At 52.8% G+C, this 17,312-nt stretch overlaps 5 protein-coding genes across 5 annotated transcripts; 3 read left to right on the top strand and 2 right to left on the bottom strand.

Moving 5' to 3' along the window:
* Positions 1-2,312: 2,312 nt before the first annotated feature.
* Positions 2,313-3,479, top strand: Triagg1_7127 (uncharacterized protein; the record flags this gene model as incomplete). The annotated part of the gene is made up of 3 exons (XM_062901828.1): positions 2,313-2,531; positions 2,642-2,959; positions 3,051-3,479. The coding sequence occupies 3 exons, from the start codon at positions 2,313-2,315 to the stop codon at positions 3,477-3,479; spliced, it is 966 nt and encodes a 321-aa protein (XP_062753949.1).
* Positions 3,480-4,097: 618 nt separating this feature from the next.
* Positions 4,098-7,007, bottom strand: Triagg1_7126 (uncharacterized protein; the record flags this gene model as incomplete). Its single annotated transcript, XM_062901827.1, has 7 exons — positions 4,098-4,249; positions 4,310-4,792; positions 4,858-5,104; positions 5,184-5,311; positions 5,392-5,615; positions 5,707-6,445; positions 6,674-7,007. The coding sequence occupies 7 exons, from the start codon at positions 7,005-7,007 to the stop codon at positions 4,098-4,100; spliced, it is 2,307 nt and encodes a 768-aa protein (XP_062753948.1).
* A 2,029-nt stretch (positions 7,008-9,036) lies between these two features.
* Positions 9,037-9,933, bottom strand: Triagg1_7125 (uncharacterized protein; the record flags this gene model as incomplete). Its single annotated transcript, XM_062901826.1, has 2 exons — positions 9,037-9,442; positions 9,521-9,933. The coding sequence occupies 2 exons, from the start codon at positions 9,931-9,933 to the stop codon at positions 9,037-9,039; spliced, it is 819 nt and encodes a 272-aa protein (XP_062753947.1).
* Positions 9,934-12,529: 2,596 nt separating this feature from the next.
* Triagg1_7124 (uncharacterized protein) lies at positions 12,530-13,502 on the top strand (the record flags this gene model as incomplete). Its single annotated transcript, XM_062901825.1, has 3 exons — positions 12,530-12,944; positions 13,001-13,173; positions 13,227-13,502. 3 exons carry the CDS (start codon positions 12,530-12,532, stop codon positions 13,500-13,502), a joined length of 864 nt encoding a protein of 287 aa, XP_062753946.1.
* A 1,424-nt stretch (positions 13,503-14,926) lies between these two features.
* Positions 14,927-16,465, top strand: Triagg1_7123 (uncharacterized protein; the record flags this gene model as incomplete). The annotated part of the gene is made up of 2 exons (XM_062901824.1): positions 14,927-15,378; positions 15,439-16,465. 2 exons carry the CDS (start codon positions 14,927-14,929, stop codon positions 16,463-16,465), a joined length of 1,479 nt encoding a protein of 492 aa, XP_062753945.1.
* Between the last annotated feature and the right edge of the window lie 847 nt (positions 16,466-17,312).

The raw sequence follows: 17,312 nt of genomic DNA, 5'->3' as shown, positions 1-17,312 counted from the left end.
TAGCACGGGAGTACTTGAGCAGCGGTTCTACGGGGGAAAGGGACTTGTAGGGCATCCGGCCTTGCCTCGGCATGTGTTGTGCCGTATTGTGGTGGACGAGTCAAGATTAAATGGGAGATGGTTTATGGGGAGGGATTTGAATCTTGTTTTGTACTGATTCATTTCGTTATTTGCTTCCGAGTGAAGTGAAGTGATGTTGTTTGGGAGAGTGTACTGCACTGCTTACTCGACCGAGATGATACATACGCGCATCGATTCAAGAACAAGAACAAGAACAGACAACATAGAGACAAGAGACAAACCCCACGTTCTTCAGCGCGTCTTACAGCGCAGCATCACCGCCTGCTAACCACGTCGGTGCCCGTACCTACGCAGCCAACAGCAGTGTGGGGGGAGGTGGTTTCCAACGTCCATTCACAGCAGCGACTGTTTGTCATATCCGCATTTCCTCCTCTGGACTCCTTGTGCTTGGATTCGTTGCGATTTGAATTGTCACAACTCGGCTGCCGTGACACGCCGCGGCTCGGCCGAATGAGACGAGGCCACATTGTCCGCCTCTTGCATGAAGCCCGTGGGCAAAATGGGACGATAAACTAGACATACATGCGTCCATACCTTGCACAGTACAGCACATGGACATGGAACGTACAACGTGTAAGAAATCGAAGTCAAAGGCGAGCCTAGAAAAACGATCGGACAAACCGAACCCGATCTTCGGAGTACGTGTACAGCCAACAGCCAACAACAACGAACGAGACGGACTACTGTAACTCTGTAGGCAGAAGCATTTCCCATACCCATACAGTACCAATACATATCCTCCTCACCACAAACTTTGACTAGCCTCGTCTACTTGTTATGCGCCCATTGCTGGCAAACAAGCTGCTAAAGCCAGACTAGAATCCGGCCGGGCGATCTGCGAATGGCTGGATCCGGTCCAATGCAATCCAGGGTCCCCCCTCGGACTGTCCCTGCATCTCAAGTGTTCAGGGTCTGCGCTGTGCTGTCAATCTTCTTGCCTTGCCATGCCCTGCACGTGCATGAGCTTGTAACTGTACTGTAGCATCCGTATCATCGTATTACCGTACCTAGTAGTTGGTGGACGTGCCCTGCACTTCCAAACTCCGGCCGCTGCTATGCGAACGCAGTCTTCAAAGACAGCAATACCTACACACATACTCAAATCACGGACCCCAAACAACGGATCGCCAAGGAGCGGTCAAGGGCGATATTACTGTTAGTTGCTACCATCTCCCCATTCCCGAAACTAAACCTGGAAAATGGAGAGTCGGGGGGAGGAAGCGAACCAGGGAAGAAAAAACTTAGACAGCTGGGCCAACCACGGAAAACCCTCTCTCGTGTTTGTGTGGAGGTGAAAACGGAGTTTCGACACAACGATATGGCTTCATCTAGGGCCGATTGCAAAGGGGGTGAAGAAAGAAAGACAGAAAGAGAGAGAGAAAAAGCGACCAGCACATGCGTTTACACGACTCGCGCGGGTAATTTTTTTTTTCCCTTATTCGGCTTTCTTTTCTTATGACCGATCGTGTTGCATGGTACATGATACGGGCTGCTGCAGCTGTGGGTTGCAGTCCAGTTACATGACCTGATTTCTGATGCCGTGCTCGACAACCACGATATGATGCTGGCACTGCTGTAAGCAGCTTCAAACACCCAGCATCAAGCGATCCATGCACTCACCACCATTCTTCATCCCCCTCCAAATATGCCCAATACCTAATACAGTACTCAATTCTCCAAGTACTATCAATAATAAGCAACAAAAAATCATTCGGGGAAAAAACAGAGACCCTTGAAATCTTCCCCCCCACTCGGCGCCCGTCAATCTGCTTCCATCGCCCCACTCCCCCAACAAGACGAACGGAAAAAAAAGTTTCCTTTTTGTTTCCCAGACATGCAACGTCACCGGCCCCCGTCTCTTCTTCTTTGTTTTCCCTTTATGCTCCGAGATTTCTCCCGAACCCAACGCAAAGCTGGGTATTTTTTTTATGGACCCCCCCTTCTAGAAGCTCGGCCTTATTTTCCCTTTTTTCCTCTTTTCTTGCTGCCTGGTCTACTCACCAACAACGACTCAGCCTCAGCCTCGCATCGCCTCGTCGATTGTAGTAGCTGAAAGAGAGCCCTCCCCGAGAACGGAATTAGAAAAAAAAAAAAAGAGGGGTGCTCGTTCTTGAAACTCATCATCTCCCCCCCAATCAAAACCTCTCCAATACACACCCCGCCTCGGTATCTGGAGTATCAAACAAACCCCCCCCCCCCCCCCCCCGGACTTTTCTCTCTCTCTCCGCCACATGGCCGGCCCCCCGTCTCGCCCCGGCTGGTTCGCCGTCCCGGCCCCCGTCCGCGAGCTGTTCAAGCTCTTCCCCCTGACCACCCTCCCGGCCGAGTCTCTCCCCGAGCGAGCTCCCGAGCCGGCGCGTCCACGGCCGAGCCTGTACGTCTTTGCGCGGACGCTGGAGGATGCTCGCAGCGGCCGGCCGAGCTTCAACCCCCAGTGCTTGAAGTGGCAGGTGAGCACAAAGCATACAAACTATACAAGCCCCCCCCCCAACTTCAGCTCTTCGTTATCAATGGCAATATCGTGTAATTGCTCCTAACGTCTGCATCCCAACCCAACCAGACATTCCTCCGCATCGCCGGCGTAGACGTCCACCTCGTCCCCTCCAACAACCACGCCTCTCCCTCCGGCGCACTACCCTTCCTCCTCCCCCCAACAACAACAACAACAACAACAACACCAACAACAACAACATCCACCCAAGACAAGCAATCGACGAGCAATGCCGTGACAAAACCAACACTCCCCCTCACGGGCTCAAAAATCCACCGCTACGCCAAAGACAACTCCCCCAGGCAAACAACAACCTTCCCCGAACCTCCCCCCTCCCGCACCGAAGCCTACGAAGCTCTCCTCTCCCAAAGCCTTCGTCCCACATGGGTAAATGATCCCCAGTCCTCATCATTCATAAAAATTAAAAAAAAAAAAAAAAAAAAAAAAAAGCCTCTAGCTAACCTATTCTTACAAAAAGCTCTACGCCCTCTACCTCCACGACGCAAACACACCCCTCCTCAAATCCCTCTACCTCCCTCCCTCCCCCATCCTCCACCTCCCCTCCCTCCACGCCCTCCGCAACGCCGCCACCGACGAGATCCTCAAAACCACCCGCCGCCCCCTCGTCGATCCGCACCAGCTCCTCCTCGACGCCACCGACGCCCTGCGCTCGCTCTCCGCGCTGCTCGCTGACGACAACTGGTTCTTCGACCAACCTGAACCGGGCCTCTTCGACGCCCAAGTGTTTGCCTACACGTACTTGATCCTCGACGAGGCGTTTGGTTGGGCCGATGATTATTCGCTTGCGCAATGCCTGGCCAAGTTTGACAATCTAGTCGACCACAGGACAAGGCTGTACGAGAGGTGTTGGCCCGAGGCACTGGGGGAAAAAGTAAATACCAATTAAAGCACTCCTGCAATGTACAATAAAGAAACGCCATCCAAAGTAAAAAGGAGCAGGATGCTCTTCCATGTAAGGAAAAAAAGCGAGTGTAGCTCATCAATGCATCCATATAATCAACCAGACCCCTCGCCCTTTGGTCTTCAATAATACATTGGCTCTGTCTGATAAGAAGCTCAAATGTCTACCTTGGTCCTCAAGAGATCAACCCAGCCCAGCTCACCTTACCTTTCGCGACAGCCTCTTCCCCTGTAGCTTATACACAATGGCCCCAAGATCCCTCCACCGCAACCACACATCAGCCATTAATTTGACCCGTGCCTTGATTCTCCATTTGACGGGGGATGAACGCATTGCGTTGCGTCCGCTTGCTACCGGATTCCCGAGATCTAAACGCCTAAAGCAGACCAAAAAGAATGAAAGAAGGGAGGGGAAGAAAAGAGACGAAGCAAAAATTCAGATGAGAGAGAGGAGAAGAAGGGGAGAAGAAAATAAAATAAACCATCCTGGCACCAAAAACTCCAAAGATGCGAAAAGCCACACGAGGGGGCACCTTGAAAAGGGGGACGAGGAGGGAAAAAATTCGCTGTGCCGGTCAGCGTTCCGGCAGGAGAAGTCGTTTCTTCACGCCTGTTGAGACTGTTGAATGCTATCTACCACATCCTGTAGCGAGACAAATGCTCCTGGGCCGCCATCCTTTCGTAGTTCTTCCAGCAGCACGCTGGTCTGCGCATATAGCGTTTCCAGCGATGCCCGCGATGACTTCCCTAGCGATGCTAAATGACTCAATGTTAGATGGTATCTCAAAAGCATGGACAAAAAGAAAAGAAACCCACAGAGTATGGCAGAATTCAGCTCTTCTGCAACCGTCGCCCGCCCTTTCCCATCCAGCAGGTGGCTAACTTGCGGCTCCTTAAGCGGGTTTTTGTATGCCACCGAGGCCCAGATTTCGTTGAGCGACTTGCCAATCTCCTTCCTAGGGTCTTTAGCATACTCGGCCTGCAGGGCCTTGCCATAGTTTAGCATCTTATTTTCCAACTTGGTCAGCTCCGCGCCGTGATCCCCTCCATCCGTCTCCATGTTGTCTCCCCACCCGTGGCTGCCGTTGACATCCAAGTCCATCTCTTGGCCCAGCTCAGTGCCCCGTATGGCGTCGTACTTCATTCTCATCTCGGCAGCCCTTCGCACCATCTCGGTGAACTTGCGACACCGTAGCTTGAAGTATACCTGCTCGTTGTCGCAGAGGACTGTCGGATAGTACGTATTGGTGTAATCGAGCGCTTGGTCTATCTCTCCGTCGAGTATCGCTCGCCGAATCCCTGATCAAGGCGTCAGCAAAGACTTGACAGAGGCACGCTCTAGCAAAAAGGCGGCATGGACTTACGTTGTCTGTTGTTTGCGTCCTCGTCGTCCTTAATGTTGAGGCCGTCCACTGTCACGTTTGGATTCAGGTTCAGGGCCTCCTTTTGCAGCTTCATATCCTCTGCAAAAGCCCGGGCCGTCTCCACGTAGCCATCGTGTTGGAGAAACTGCAGCACTAGCGCTTGAATGAGATCTGTCTCGTTCATGCCTGGCTCAAGTTGCGAAGTATCTGCCTGCTGAATGGCATTCTGGATGGTTTCTCGTTGTTCCTGTTACACGCCGTGTTAGTGCCCTCTTGTGCAATCGCCGAGACGTTACAAAGCAAAGGTGGCTGGCTTCTGTGCATACATTCATCATGTCATCAATGTTGTAGACAAATGGCGACTGCCCAAAATTGACGGAAATTTCCTCGCCCTGCTTTTTCAAGCTGATGGTCGGGTATAAACTGCTCCTGGTGACGTCGTGAAATGCAACCCCTGTTTGGTTTCAGGCATGTCTCGTTAGCCATTTATTGCAGATATGCGGGCGGCACCGCAGACATTTCGCAAACACGTACCAAGCATCTGTCCGTTTTTGGTGAAGAATGCTGTGTGGTCTCGAAAGTTGACTCCGCACCCGATCACGTCACCACTGTTAAACACCGGGCCAAAAGGCCTGCCAATGTTTTGGCCTGTAAAACACCGGCCGTCGTCACCGTGATATCCCCAAGATTCCGGCTCCCAACCGACAGGCCGTGATAGTGCAGCGTTTCTGGTAGAAAATCCAACGGCAATCGTCGTGCTAAATATTGGAAGAGTCACGGTCAGTGGTACGCTTATCAACGGCAAGGCCCACCTCCAAGGCAAGGGGGAAGGAGCGCCCTGTTACATACTCGTCTCGTTTGCCCGAAAGAATCGTCACCTCGTAGTAGTATATCCCACATTGGGGAGGCATGAAATTGTCTGCCCGGATAGCGCTTGCCTCGTGGTCGCGCTCGTGGTGGCTCTTAGGTCCAGCATATTTAAGCCCGAGCAAGTTTGGCGTCACCTCTATCGACGTCCACATATCGCCTGGGTTCCAATGGATCGGCAGAGGGGCTAGGCTGTCATCGCCATCGTACGGCGTTCTCTCCAAGACGGAGTGCAGTATGCCTCTATGTCCGCCGGGAGGTAGGGGCGTCGTGCTAAGACCAGGAGTGCTGAGATCCTGCCCGTTCCCTGTGGTCCGCTTGCCCTCCTTCTGAGCTTCTAGCTTGGTATTGTACGCCTCCTCCAACTTCTGAACGTATGTCGACCCCTTGAGATACGATGGCACAAAGAACCGGTCGTCACTGGCATCCACAGAAAACATGTCAAAAGCTCGAGAAAAGGACGGCAAGCTGCCGGTCGGCCTCCACACGTTGGCCATGTCGCCTTGAGCTGCCGGATTATCCATTTCAGTCGAGGTTGCGGCCGGCGCAGGCCCAAGACGGAGCGAGGGGTCGAGGAGCAATTCACCGGTGGCGTCTAGCACGGACGTTCGGGCAGGATGCGTGTAAAAGTTGTAGCTGCCTCCCTCACCGGGAGGAACGGGGTCGTGGGTGGACGTATACTGGTGTTGGTAATCGAGGGATTCAGCAGACGATTCCGAGTCTGTGAAACCAGATGAGCCATGCGGTTCCGGACTAGACATGACGAGGCAAAAAGGAAACAAAGGGAGAAGGACAGGCAAAAGGCAAAGGCTCAAGGGGGGGGAGGAGAGGGATTGGGGGGGTCGTGCCTGGCAAGCGAGCAGCTCAGCTACTGAAGCAGCTTCCAACAAGCTTCAGTCAACGCGCCGCTCGTTCCAGGTCCGGCGTCGGTATACAAGGCCCCGTATACAGAATGTCCGGAGGGATGCAGTGACGCTGGAGGTGGGATTTGCAGCGCAACCACGAAGGCAGGGAGGATTTTCCAACTCGGTGATGTGCAGTATCAGAGGAGGCAAGGAGAGATCGGCCGGGCCAAGATAACGGCGTATCGAGGGAGGGGGGAAACGGCGAAGCGGGCCGGCACGCTGATAGTTGAATAGCAGCCGCCTTTGCAGCACGAGTTTGGCGCTGGACTCCAGAGGACGGCAATGGCTCTGGGCGGTCTCGAAGGGAGCAGAGGCGGAGGGCTGGCAAAGGCTCGACAAGCTGGCTCTGCTGTTGGGCGGAAGCGTCGTAGTTGTCATTGATCGGGTGGAGTTGCAAATGGAACGGCAACTTTGCGGTACGGGTAGCTGATCAAACCACGTCGAGACGCTGTCATGCACGCTCTAGCACTATCACTCGGGTCCTGTTAGTGGAGCCGCCAGTGGGCAGCGTCTCGCCTGAGCCTGGCGCGGCGCAATTCTGTTGGCAGCTTAAGCTTCAGGCGACGCATCACGGGGACATGGAATGCTTCAGCGGCCCGAGACATTTATTTCCAAGGAACTACTATCTACAGTATACTCGTGCTATGATGTGAATGCCTGTATGTGTGTATGTACATGCATTTGATCCGCTATCCGAGCCGGCATCAGAAGCTCAAGTTGCTTGCATCGGCTGTATGCTGCACTACCCGGAGTACATCCAGACACCACCTACAATGGTGGCGGCCGTGAGATTTACAGCTAAGGTACTCGTATGACGGGCTGATGGGGACTAAGGTTTGGATAGTTCACAAAATCAGCCAAGTGATTTGTTAGTATATTATTATTTTTCATATAGAATGAGCGTTTACTGATAAAGTAAAGGCAGTTTGATAGATGTCAGTACCTGAGCAGACAGACGGCATATGTACCTAGTTGAAATTTCATTTTTGTCAAGTTACAACTGTGTGTCTGTAGGTACTGTCTTTTATCAGCATGCCTTTCCTCGCCTCATTGCAAGACAGGCAAGCAGCAAAAGCAAAAGCAAAAGCAAAAGCACATGTCTCAGCCATTTGCCAGCTCGCCAGCCACCTCCGCCTTATGATGGCATCCCTCAAATCGGCATAGTCAGCCACACCAAATGACTAAGCCGCATAAAAGCACGCGATGTCCAACTTCCGCTCACTCTCTCAAAGCTCTCACAATCCCAAGCCAACTCTCAACAGTGAATCACGAGCAACTTCCAAAACAAAACATTAAAAACTTAACTGAAGCAAAACCCTCCTTCAACAACCATCCCGCATATTAAACGCAGGGGAAATCATACAACAAACGAGAGAGGCCCGAAAAGGCGACCAACCGCCGGCATGGGCAAAAAAAAAGAATTGTGACTGATAATGTGATGCAACGTCGAGCTAAACCCGAGTGAAAAACTGAAACTAGGAGAGAAAATGCTGGTTACCTTGCCTGGGCCACGACGCCACCCCGTTCGAACGAGCTGAGCCAAGAACGTGTGAACAAGTGTCGTGTCGATAAATGGCTCACCCCCGGCGCAAGGTAAGCTGGGAAGTTCAGGCAAGGAGTTTAGATTGAGCTGAGGCGCATGCCGACGGCGCGCTTTAGCCTACTTGTGCAGATACATTACAGAAATGTGAATGTAGATGTAAATCGAAATTGAGGCGATGGACGTCGGCCCTTGGCTCTCATGGGAATGATGATGCCGTCGTGGTGGTATATGTTCCTGATTAGAGAGACATGAGATTGCACAGCGCTGCCTGCCTACCTACCAAAGTATTCACCGATTCCCATGCAGCGTAACACAGCCCGCTTGCAGCGGCCTGGTATAGTAGTATTTAAACATTTACAACAAAGACATGTCTTCACCGCTTCTATTCACAACAATCAACCTGGAGAAAGCGGCGGAAATAAGCCATAAGAAAAATAATTGTGTTGCCGCAGCCGGCCAACAATGCCATCGTATCTACTCTTGAACCCTGAGCATACCCTTACATACATGCAATTACGCCGACAATGATCCCGTTACTCCCGTCTGCGCAGATCCTTCGAGGACCGGCAGAATGTTTCCCCCCAGCCAACGCCAGCGACGGCAGTGTCGCTTTGTAAAAGACAGGCTATTATCAAAGATACCCGAGTGTACCGTCCTCGGAGCCAATGAAACAGAAAGCAGAAACCCGAGCCCAATTTTTTTTCTAGGTTTGGAACAAAACAGTGCCCAATGTAGGACGGAAGAGAAAGAAGAGAAAAACAAAGATGGGGGGATAAATCAAAGACAAAATGAGTAGATGAAGAAAGTGGGTGGCGCGTAGGCTAGAGTGAAAGAAAAGAAGAAGAAAATCTCGGAAGCCAAGGATTATGATGCTGCCGCCACAGCAATGGGCGCTGGCGACGAGTCTTGGATGCTAGGCGCGCTTTGCATCTCGACGTCAGGACCGCTGTTGCTGTTGGCAACACTGTTGCCTTCGTTTCCGGTTTCCTCTTTGTTCTCCTTGTTGCTACCTTCAGCCGACGGGGCAGCAGAGTCTTCGGCGCTGGATCCGGGATTGGTTCGCGGAGGCGCAGTCCATCGTGGGATTTCCCAGGCAACTCCTGTAAAACTCTTTAGTTTGAAGCCGCCCCTGGCCCACTTCCGGCAAGGCTTGCCAGACCGGTCGAGGGCTCGAAGGCCCGCGTTGATGGCTCCTTGGTTTGCCTTGGGACCAAGCTTATGGGCAGACGGGCGAGCCGCCGCACTGCTGTGGTCGATGGTGCCATCCTCCCTGCATTGAGACGACGAAATTAGCATGCTGGGTTAAGGATTCATTGCTGTTGAACGCCGTGGGCGTGATTATACTTACAATCGGGGTTTCTTCTTTGGGCCCGGCTTGCCTCTGGGCTTGGGAATGCCGTCTATGGTGCCATTTGCAGCCGCCGCAGATCGCTTGACTCCCTTCTTCTTCGTTCCATCGGGGGGTCCCATTGGCGTTGGAGCAGGTGTGGTTTCAGCGGCCGGCGTAGCGGCATTTGAGTCGGATGCGTTGTCGACATTCGAGGCCGCCGTAGACACAACCAGCGCGCTTGGGCTGGCCGGCGACTCTTTAATTTCCGAGTTCTCCTTTGAGCTTTTGGAGTCTGGGGATTGAGTCTCCTCGTCAATAGACACCGAGGGAAAGAGGTCGCGTAGCAAAGCCGGCGACACGCTGAGGGTGACGAGCAAGCCGTGTTTGGTCGCCGATTTGCGTCGGCCGTCGGCAGCCTTGGAGGGAGGCATCGCGTCTTGGTGGAGGCGTTTGGAATGATTATGATTCTGCAAGAGCGAGGAGCAGGCAAGGCAAGGCAAGGCAAGGCAAGGCAAGGCAAGGCAAGCCTGTCTTGATGATGCCGATGGTCAAGCGGCCCGACGACGATGAAAGATTTTGCGTCGGCAATGGCGTGGTGGAGCGATGCTGACGGGTGCGGCGGTGGTGATGGCAGAGGGCTGGTGATGATGGAGAGGAGCAAAAGTACGGAGGATGACGGGAAGGCCGCGCAGGTTTTTTGGCGGTGCTCTGAACCACGGGCGATGGGCTAATACCTAAGGTTGGTGGTGATCCGGCGTGGTGGTCAGGGGGTCTGGGGGCCTTGCGTGGAGCAGCAGCAGAGAGGCAACTCTGGAACTCTGGACTATATTAGCAGGCCGGCGGTGATAGTGTCATGTCCTGAGCGCAGGTGCATCGCGGTCTGAGAGAGAGGAGAGGCGAGGGGAGAAAAAGAGGCGGGAGGCGGAGGGATTTTCATTTTCTGGGGTCTTGTCTCGTAAGGTTCGGGGCTTTGGTCTCATCCTCGTTTTTTTTTTTCGGGCCAGAAGGGCGGCGGCGCACAACGCAAAAAATCGGGCAGCCCAGAGGTTTCTTGTTCGTCAGGACCGTGACGCTCCAACACAAAGGGCGAGGGGTGGAAGATTCAGGTGCCGCGCTTAGTGGCGACCCCGAACAGGACTAGCGCAAGCGGCAGGCCAGTCCTGAAGGGGTCCCATTTGGGATTTTAGGTGGCAGCTCAAGCAGTATTTTTGATTTTCCTCGCAATATCCAAGCATCCGGCGGGCCAATCAGGAGCTAGTCTGGCTAGCCCTGCGACGGACTGGGAAAGGTTGATCCTGGGCGCGTCTGATAGGTCGCGTGGGATTAGGTAAGGCGGCTTGTTGGAGCAGCTCCTTTGTACCTTTCCGTTGAGCTCGCAGGGCAAAAGTACGAGCACAGCGCAGCCTCGAGGATGTTTCCCTGGAAGTTTGCCTTGGGCATCGCACTGGATTGGATTGGATTGGATTGGATCCTCTCGCCCTTCTTTCTCACCACCGCCAAAAACGGGCTTATTCCAGCCCTCTCCAGTTAACCGAAGCCGGCGTCCCACTGGCAATCACAAGCCGCCGTTCGCCAAATTTCGGTTTCGGTAGCGACGCAAAAACGCTTTCTCAGAGAGAAACTCGAGGTGCTGCTTTTTCCTCTGCCAGTAAGCCTAATACCGGGCTGCGAGCTTCGCTTTGCTGCTTTATCCGTCTCCCGATGCGCAGAGTGTGTATCTACGGTCGCTGTGCATTGGGATGGGGCTTCATGGCGAAAGCATCTACTACTACCTAGGTAGGTAGATGATTGCCCGCGCCATTTTGAAACTATCGAGGCCCATTTCGCCTCCGTACAGTGCTTTTCTTTTCCAAACCAACATAACCTTGGCTCTCGGGATAGTGTTGCAGCTAGGCGCAGTGCATTGCCGCCAGCATGGCTTTATTTCGGGAGCATCATCATCATTCTGCATCTCCTAGGCGGGGGTTCCGAGTGTGTATCCGTACCCTAGGCAGTTCTCCCACGCGGACACGCAGCCAACTTGCTCATTGATGACTCGTCCAATATTCCACCGGCTTCTACACGCAATCCGAACTTACCGACGATATCTCACCATGTGCGCTGCCCAATCTGTAAAAGATATCGACGTCATCTGATGCGCTGAGTAATTAATTTGGTTCCAGTTTGCGTTTTTGGTCAATCATCTCCCAAAGTCCGTTGTGCGATAATGGGGTGGAAATTTGTCCTCTGCCGACGAATTGGCCGTAGTTGAGTCTTCATCGACAAGAACTGAAACCCTACTCCGTAGTCACTGTTACAATGGTTTCGAAGAACAGGTGCTCGCGCGTCGAGATGTTCATAAAAAGGCTTCTTCCCGACCTTGGTAGCCATCATATGGTCGTAAATCTTGCTGTAATAACTGTGAATTCAACCAGCGAACCAGACATGCTTGATCAACCAAAGGGGTGTGATCGATGGGTAGTTTATTTATTGGCCCTCCCACAATCAAGGACCTGGCTTTAGAATTAGTGCTAGAGACGAAAATGCAACCATCAAGGACGTGCCAGGCGCGCAACCGATTATTTGCTTTATAATAAATAATATAAAGAGGTTTTAAAGTAGCTGTTCTAGATATAAACAATAAGTTGACTTACTTAACAGCTTCTTTAACCTACTACCTCTACTACCTCTACTTAAGGCCTTTCGTATAAAGGAAGAGTGGGCAAAGGACTCTATACGTATGCCAGCTGCCATGCCCAAACACCCAAACGAATCACAGATTGGCAATTAAATTGCTTCTTCCGAGACACTGTTTCATCCAACGCATCGTCGTGGATGACTGGAATCCAGGGTCTCGCAACAAAATGGAGTCTGGTCGCCATCCCAGCTGCTGGAATGTTGTTGCTCCTCACAACGGCCCACCGGCCTCAGAAGGTATATATCCTGGGTAAAAAGGCTCTCGATCTGAACGACTGCCAAGCCGATTCGTTGCAACTACTTCTTCATCTTTCTGGACCTCAATTATAGTAAAGCTCATCAACACTCACCATGGTTCTTCTTGAGCATCTTCCTCTCATCGGGCTCGCCTTGAGTCTTGCCCACCACCACAACCACGCAAGATCATCTCATCATCATCCATCTCTCCCAAACCACAAACCCGCTGCCCAAATATCTGCCGACGCATCACCCTTTCATCAAGCTCCGAAGCTAATTGCTGCTCGAGCATCAGATGAGGCCCAAGAGACCACAATCCAAGTTTCTCAGCACCACCTGCAGACCATCCTCGATAAGATCAAGACCCTTGAAGAAGAAATCTTCAACATGATGTCATCCAAAGCTGACTCTTCTCTGAATTTAGGTTCTACGCCCGCAAGATATGCTTCAAAGGATTCTGCTGCTACGGCGCCTGCAAAGGCCGAAAAGCTAGTCGTAACAACGCACGAACCAGAGACAAACCCAGCAGGTAAGTTTCGTAATGGGAAATGACTTGTCGAGTTTAGATGCTGATTCACGCTCTAGTAGCCATCTTTGGGGGCTTATTCAAAGAAGCTTCCGTCGGCCTGGACACTCCAGCTATATCTGACGATAAATCCACCACGATAATCACATCAACTACTCGGATCACGCGAACAGTCACCGTAGTGCCCACAGGAATTGTCACGGTGACCACGTTCCCATCCCACCTTGCAATGGTGAGTCCGTGGATTGCCGTCTAGAAGGGCTAATGATGCTAATGCGGGCCTAGGAGAGCAATCTCAAGGCTTTGATTCCCTTTGTCAATGCGACAGCAGACGCAGACCCGCCGAGAACAACCTTGAGTATTGACACCCTGAGCGGTCATCGTGTCCGGCTTCTCAATCTGTCATCGATATCGACATCGACATCGACATCGACAGGCGTTGATGCGGAACGGGGACGGCCTACAATCACGGCCATGGCTTTTAATGCTTCAGCAAGCTTTCATCGGGTATCGCTGTCGGCTGCTTCAAGTGGGTTCAGAACCCTCCGGAGAGCTGCTTGAGGTGCCTTGGAAGACGATGGAAGGGATGGTGGGATAGCGGGGAAGAGAGGGGGGACTTATGAAAGGAATGATAGGAAAGCAAACATGAAAGAGAAACTGCGAGAGAGAAACATGACGAGAAGGCGTTTGGATCGGCACTTTGTTTCCTGTCAATGTACGCTAATATATGTTCGGAGTATTGGTTGATTCTTTTCACTCTTCTTTTGCTTCTTGTTTCTTGTTTGTAATGTCTATTACCTTGGTCTCATGTATATTTCCTGTGGGACCAGGAAATCTTTTTTCCACGCTCTCCATCCAACAACTTGCCCGATTCTAAACGAGCGAATCACGTCTTTTCCATTAATCAACGCTCCGGCCTAATCACCGACTGCCGGAATCTTGTTACGTTTTAGTGCTCCCCTTTGTGCCTGTACGAGCAACGGAAGGCGCACTCGGGGGTTGCACGGAACCCGCCCACTTTTCGAGATACCTCTGCTGCGCGCCACGCACGCTGCGGACAGCTTGTACCTGGGTTGGTCGACGAAGCAAGGGCCGGGTCCGATCTCGTCTGTGGCCGGAATGATTCCGGCCAATGGTCCAGTAAAAAGGCCGGTCAGTATCGGTAGCCTGTGGGGCGAGCAGTGATGAGGCCGGCCCCTCCCCCACAAAAAGCTGAAGCTTGTCTTACTGGCTTTTAGGGGCTTATCAGGACGGGACGGGAAGTTCTGCAGGGACAGAGCGGAAAGGGCAAGGAGCATATCACAATGTTTCACGTGTAATCGGTTGTAGCCTTGGGTGGATGAATGCGAGTCCATCTAGAGTGCCTTGTGCTGCTGAGCATCCATATCCCTACCGAGTACCTATTCAGTATCTCATACACACTCACAGTTGTATGTGTACAAGGACATGATGTAAGTGTGTGTAAGAGACAGTATCTGCACAAGCCCGTCACACACGGCCCAACGTCGCCCTTCGCTGGTCATGCTTCCCCCTTGCCCGCCCCGGTGGTCGGTGTCGAGCACAAGAGATAACGGCGCCTGCTCGTTTCTGTTACGTGAAGTTACGCAACTAGCTTCTCCGACACCTTCCTCTATCAGTGCCAACAAGAGTCTCGACCCGCTTGCGCCGCCGTGCGTCGTGACCCCATCCCCACCCAGTGGCCGGAATCCATTCCGGCCACCGGGTACTTAGGCGGCGGCGCGGACCCGGACTGACGATGAGAGAGCCCCGAAACTCTCAGACTCTTCAGAGCGAGCTTGACTCTTTGCCACCTCTTGTTGATACCACTCTTTGGCTTTCTTTGGCTTCGTTGCCCTGAAGACTGCGCTCTCAGTCAGCCGTTATACCACTTACACCACATCACTTACACCATCAACCACTTACACCTTTTCCCCCATCGCCTCACACTACCTCACATTACCTCGCCACAACATCACCATTACACAATGGGTTCTCTCTCAACAAGCACGCCTCCCTTCGAGGTCCTCACTGATGCCCGTCCCGATGACAACTCCCTGCCTGCCTTCTTGGTGTCTACCACCAGAGGCTTCCTCCCTCGTGCAGATCCCATTGTCACCCTCCCCAAGGAGTTTGAGCCTCTCGAGTCCATCCTCCAGCGCATGCCCGTCAAGACTCTGTCTGGCGAGCCCGGCCTTCTTGCCCATGGCAAGCTTGGTGATGAGGTTGACTCCGGTTTCCCCGACCTCACTGATCACATGGATCTCTACAAGGATAACCTTCCCCTGATGAATGCCCTGTACCGAGACTACTCTTTCCTTGCCTCAGCATACCTCCTCGAGCCTTGCCACCTGCGCTTCCTCAAGGGTGAGAGCTATGGCTTGGGACGTCAGACTCTTCCCAAGAACATTGCTCGTCCCATTGCTCGATGCGCTGAGCTGTAAGTCACATCTCGTATACGCCATGTCAACAGGGAATGCACGCTAACCTATCATCATAGCACTGGCTTCATGCCCTTCATGGAGTATGCTGGCTCTTATGCACTCTACAACTACCGTCTGGAGGATCCCTCCAAGGGGCTGGAGTATGACAACATCCGTCTGATTCGCGCTTTCGAGCACGGTCTCGACCCTACTTCCTCCGAGGCTGGCTTCGTTCTTGTCCACATTGACATGGTCAGAAACTCGGGCCCCCTCGTTGCGGCTACAGTCCGCTGTCTGGAGGAAGCCTCCAAGGCTGCTTCCGGCCCCGGCAGTGTCGAGGAGCGCAAGTCTTTCAACGAGGGCCTTTCTGACATTGTCACTTCTATGAAGAAGATCAACGCCGTGATGGAGACCATGTGGGGGAAGTCCCGTCCCAGAGACTACACCAGCTTCCGCACCTTCATCTTTGGCATCACGGCCCAGTCCATGTTCCCCAACGGCGTCGTCTACGAAGGCCTCTATGATAACAAGCCCATGTCGTTCCGAGGCGAGTCTGGCGCCAACGACTCCATGGTGCCCCTCATGGACAACTTCCTGCAGCTGCCCATGCCCGATACGCCTCTGACCGCCATCCTGAACGACTTCCGTGAGTATCGTCCCAGCAACCACAAGACCTTCTTGCAGTACGTCAAGGGTCGCTCTCTGGAGCTGGATCTCAAGACGTATGCTCTCGGCTACAAGGGCGAGCCCGAGTCAGACGAGGTCAAGGAGCTCCTCCGCCAGTCTCGCAGCCTGTGGATCCAGATCCTCAACGAGGTGCGAGACTTCCGCTGGCGCCACTGGTGCTTCGCCAGGGAGTACATCCTCAAGCAGACATCTCACCCAACCGCCACTGGCGGCAGCCCCATTGTCACTTGGCTCCCCAACCAGCTGGAAGCCGTGTTGGCGGAGATGGTGGACGTGCACGACAGGACCAAGGGCCACCACAAGAACGGCTTAGGCAAGGTGGCCGAGGAGATTATGGAGGCGGCACTGCGACAGAGGGATACCCTGCGGAAGGAGGTTGACAAGTTTGCCGCTGAGAGAGGCGTCGCCAGAGGGTAAGGGAAATTGGATTAGGATGGATTGATTATACCAGGTTGGATTTCTTTATGAGTGTTTTGCCAGAAGTTGTATGATAGGATGGCCATGTTGGTTGTGGTTTAGGTATTGGGTTCACATGTGTAAGCTGGTAGTTTAAAAAAAGACTGAACTTGGGTGTCGTTACAAATGTTGAAGCTTGTGATGTTCCTCTCTGTCCTTTTGCGTAGTGAAATAAGCACTTGCTCCTAAATCGCCCAACACGGATCGCCTTAGCAGTGCACCTATTCCCAAACACACCTAGAACAATCACCATCAGCAAACACATGTGGTTCGTCCAGAAACCAAACGTCGGCATCCGGAAAAAAACCCTCCCATTTGACAAAAGTGTCTCGTGAGCGTTGAAGCGGGGGTCCAACACCAGGACAGACGCCCGTTCATGCAACAATAAATGAAGTCGCATCCACAGCACGCCCCGGCCGCATCCACTCGCGAATCCATCCACAATCAGCATCCTCTTTGGTTTTTTTTTTTTTTTTTTTGATGGGAGGAAGAGGGGAGCCAAGAGGCCGAGCTTCCGTTCGATTGAACCCCAAATTCTGACCGAAGCAGGAAATCACGGCATTCTCAGCAGTGGCCAGCGTGACTTGCTCACCGCATCCTTGGCTTCATTTGGACGGGACGGATTCCATGTGCAGCGCAGTGCAGCCCTCGGCCTTTTTTCTTCTTGATTCCCTTTTGCAATGGTGCCCTTTTTTTTTTCAATGAGGATGCAGCGGCATGCATGGATGAGCCGCCGGGCTGGCTGATGTCGGGGTCCCTCTTTACATTAGTCTGCTGTCGTCTATATGAATCCTTGCACGACAAGGGC

The sequence above is a fragment of the Trichoderma aggressivum genome, assembly GCF_033847375.1.
Source record: "Trichoderma aggressivum f. europaeum strain CBS 100526 chromosome Unknown scaffold_030, whole genome shotgun sequence".
NCBI classification, from domain to species: domain Eukaryota; kingdom Fungi; phylum Ascomycota; class Sordariomycetes; order Hypocreales; family Hypocreaceae; genus Trichoderma; species Trichoderma aggressivum.
Note: the sequence above shows the minus strand (reverse complement) of the source record. Positions and strands in the feature narration are given on the sequence as shown.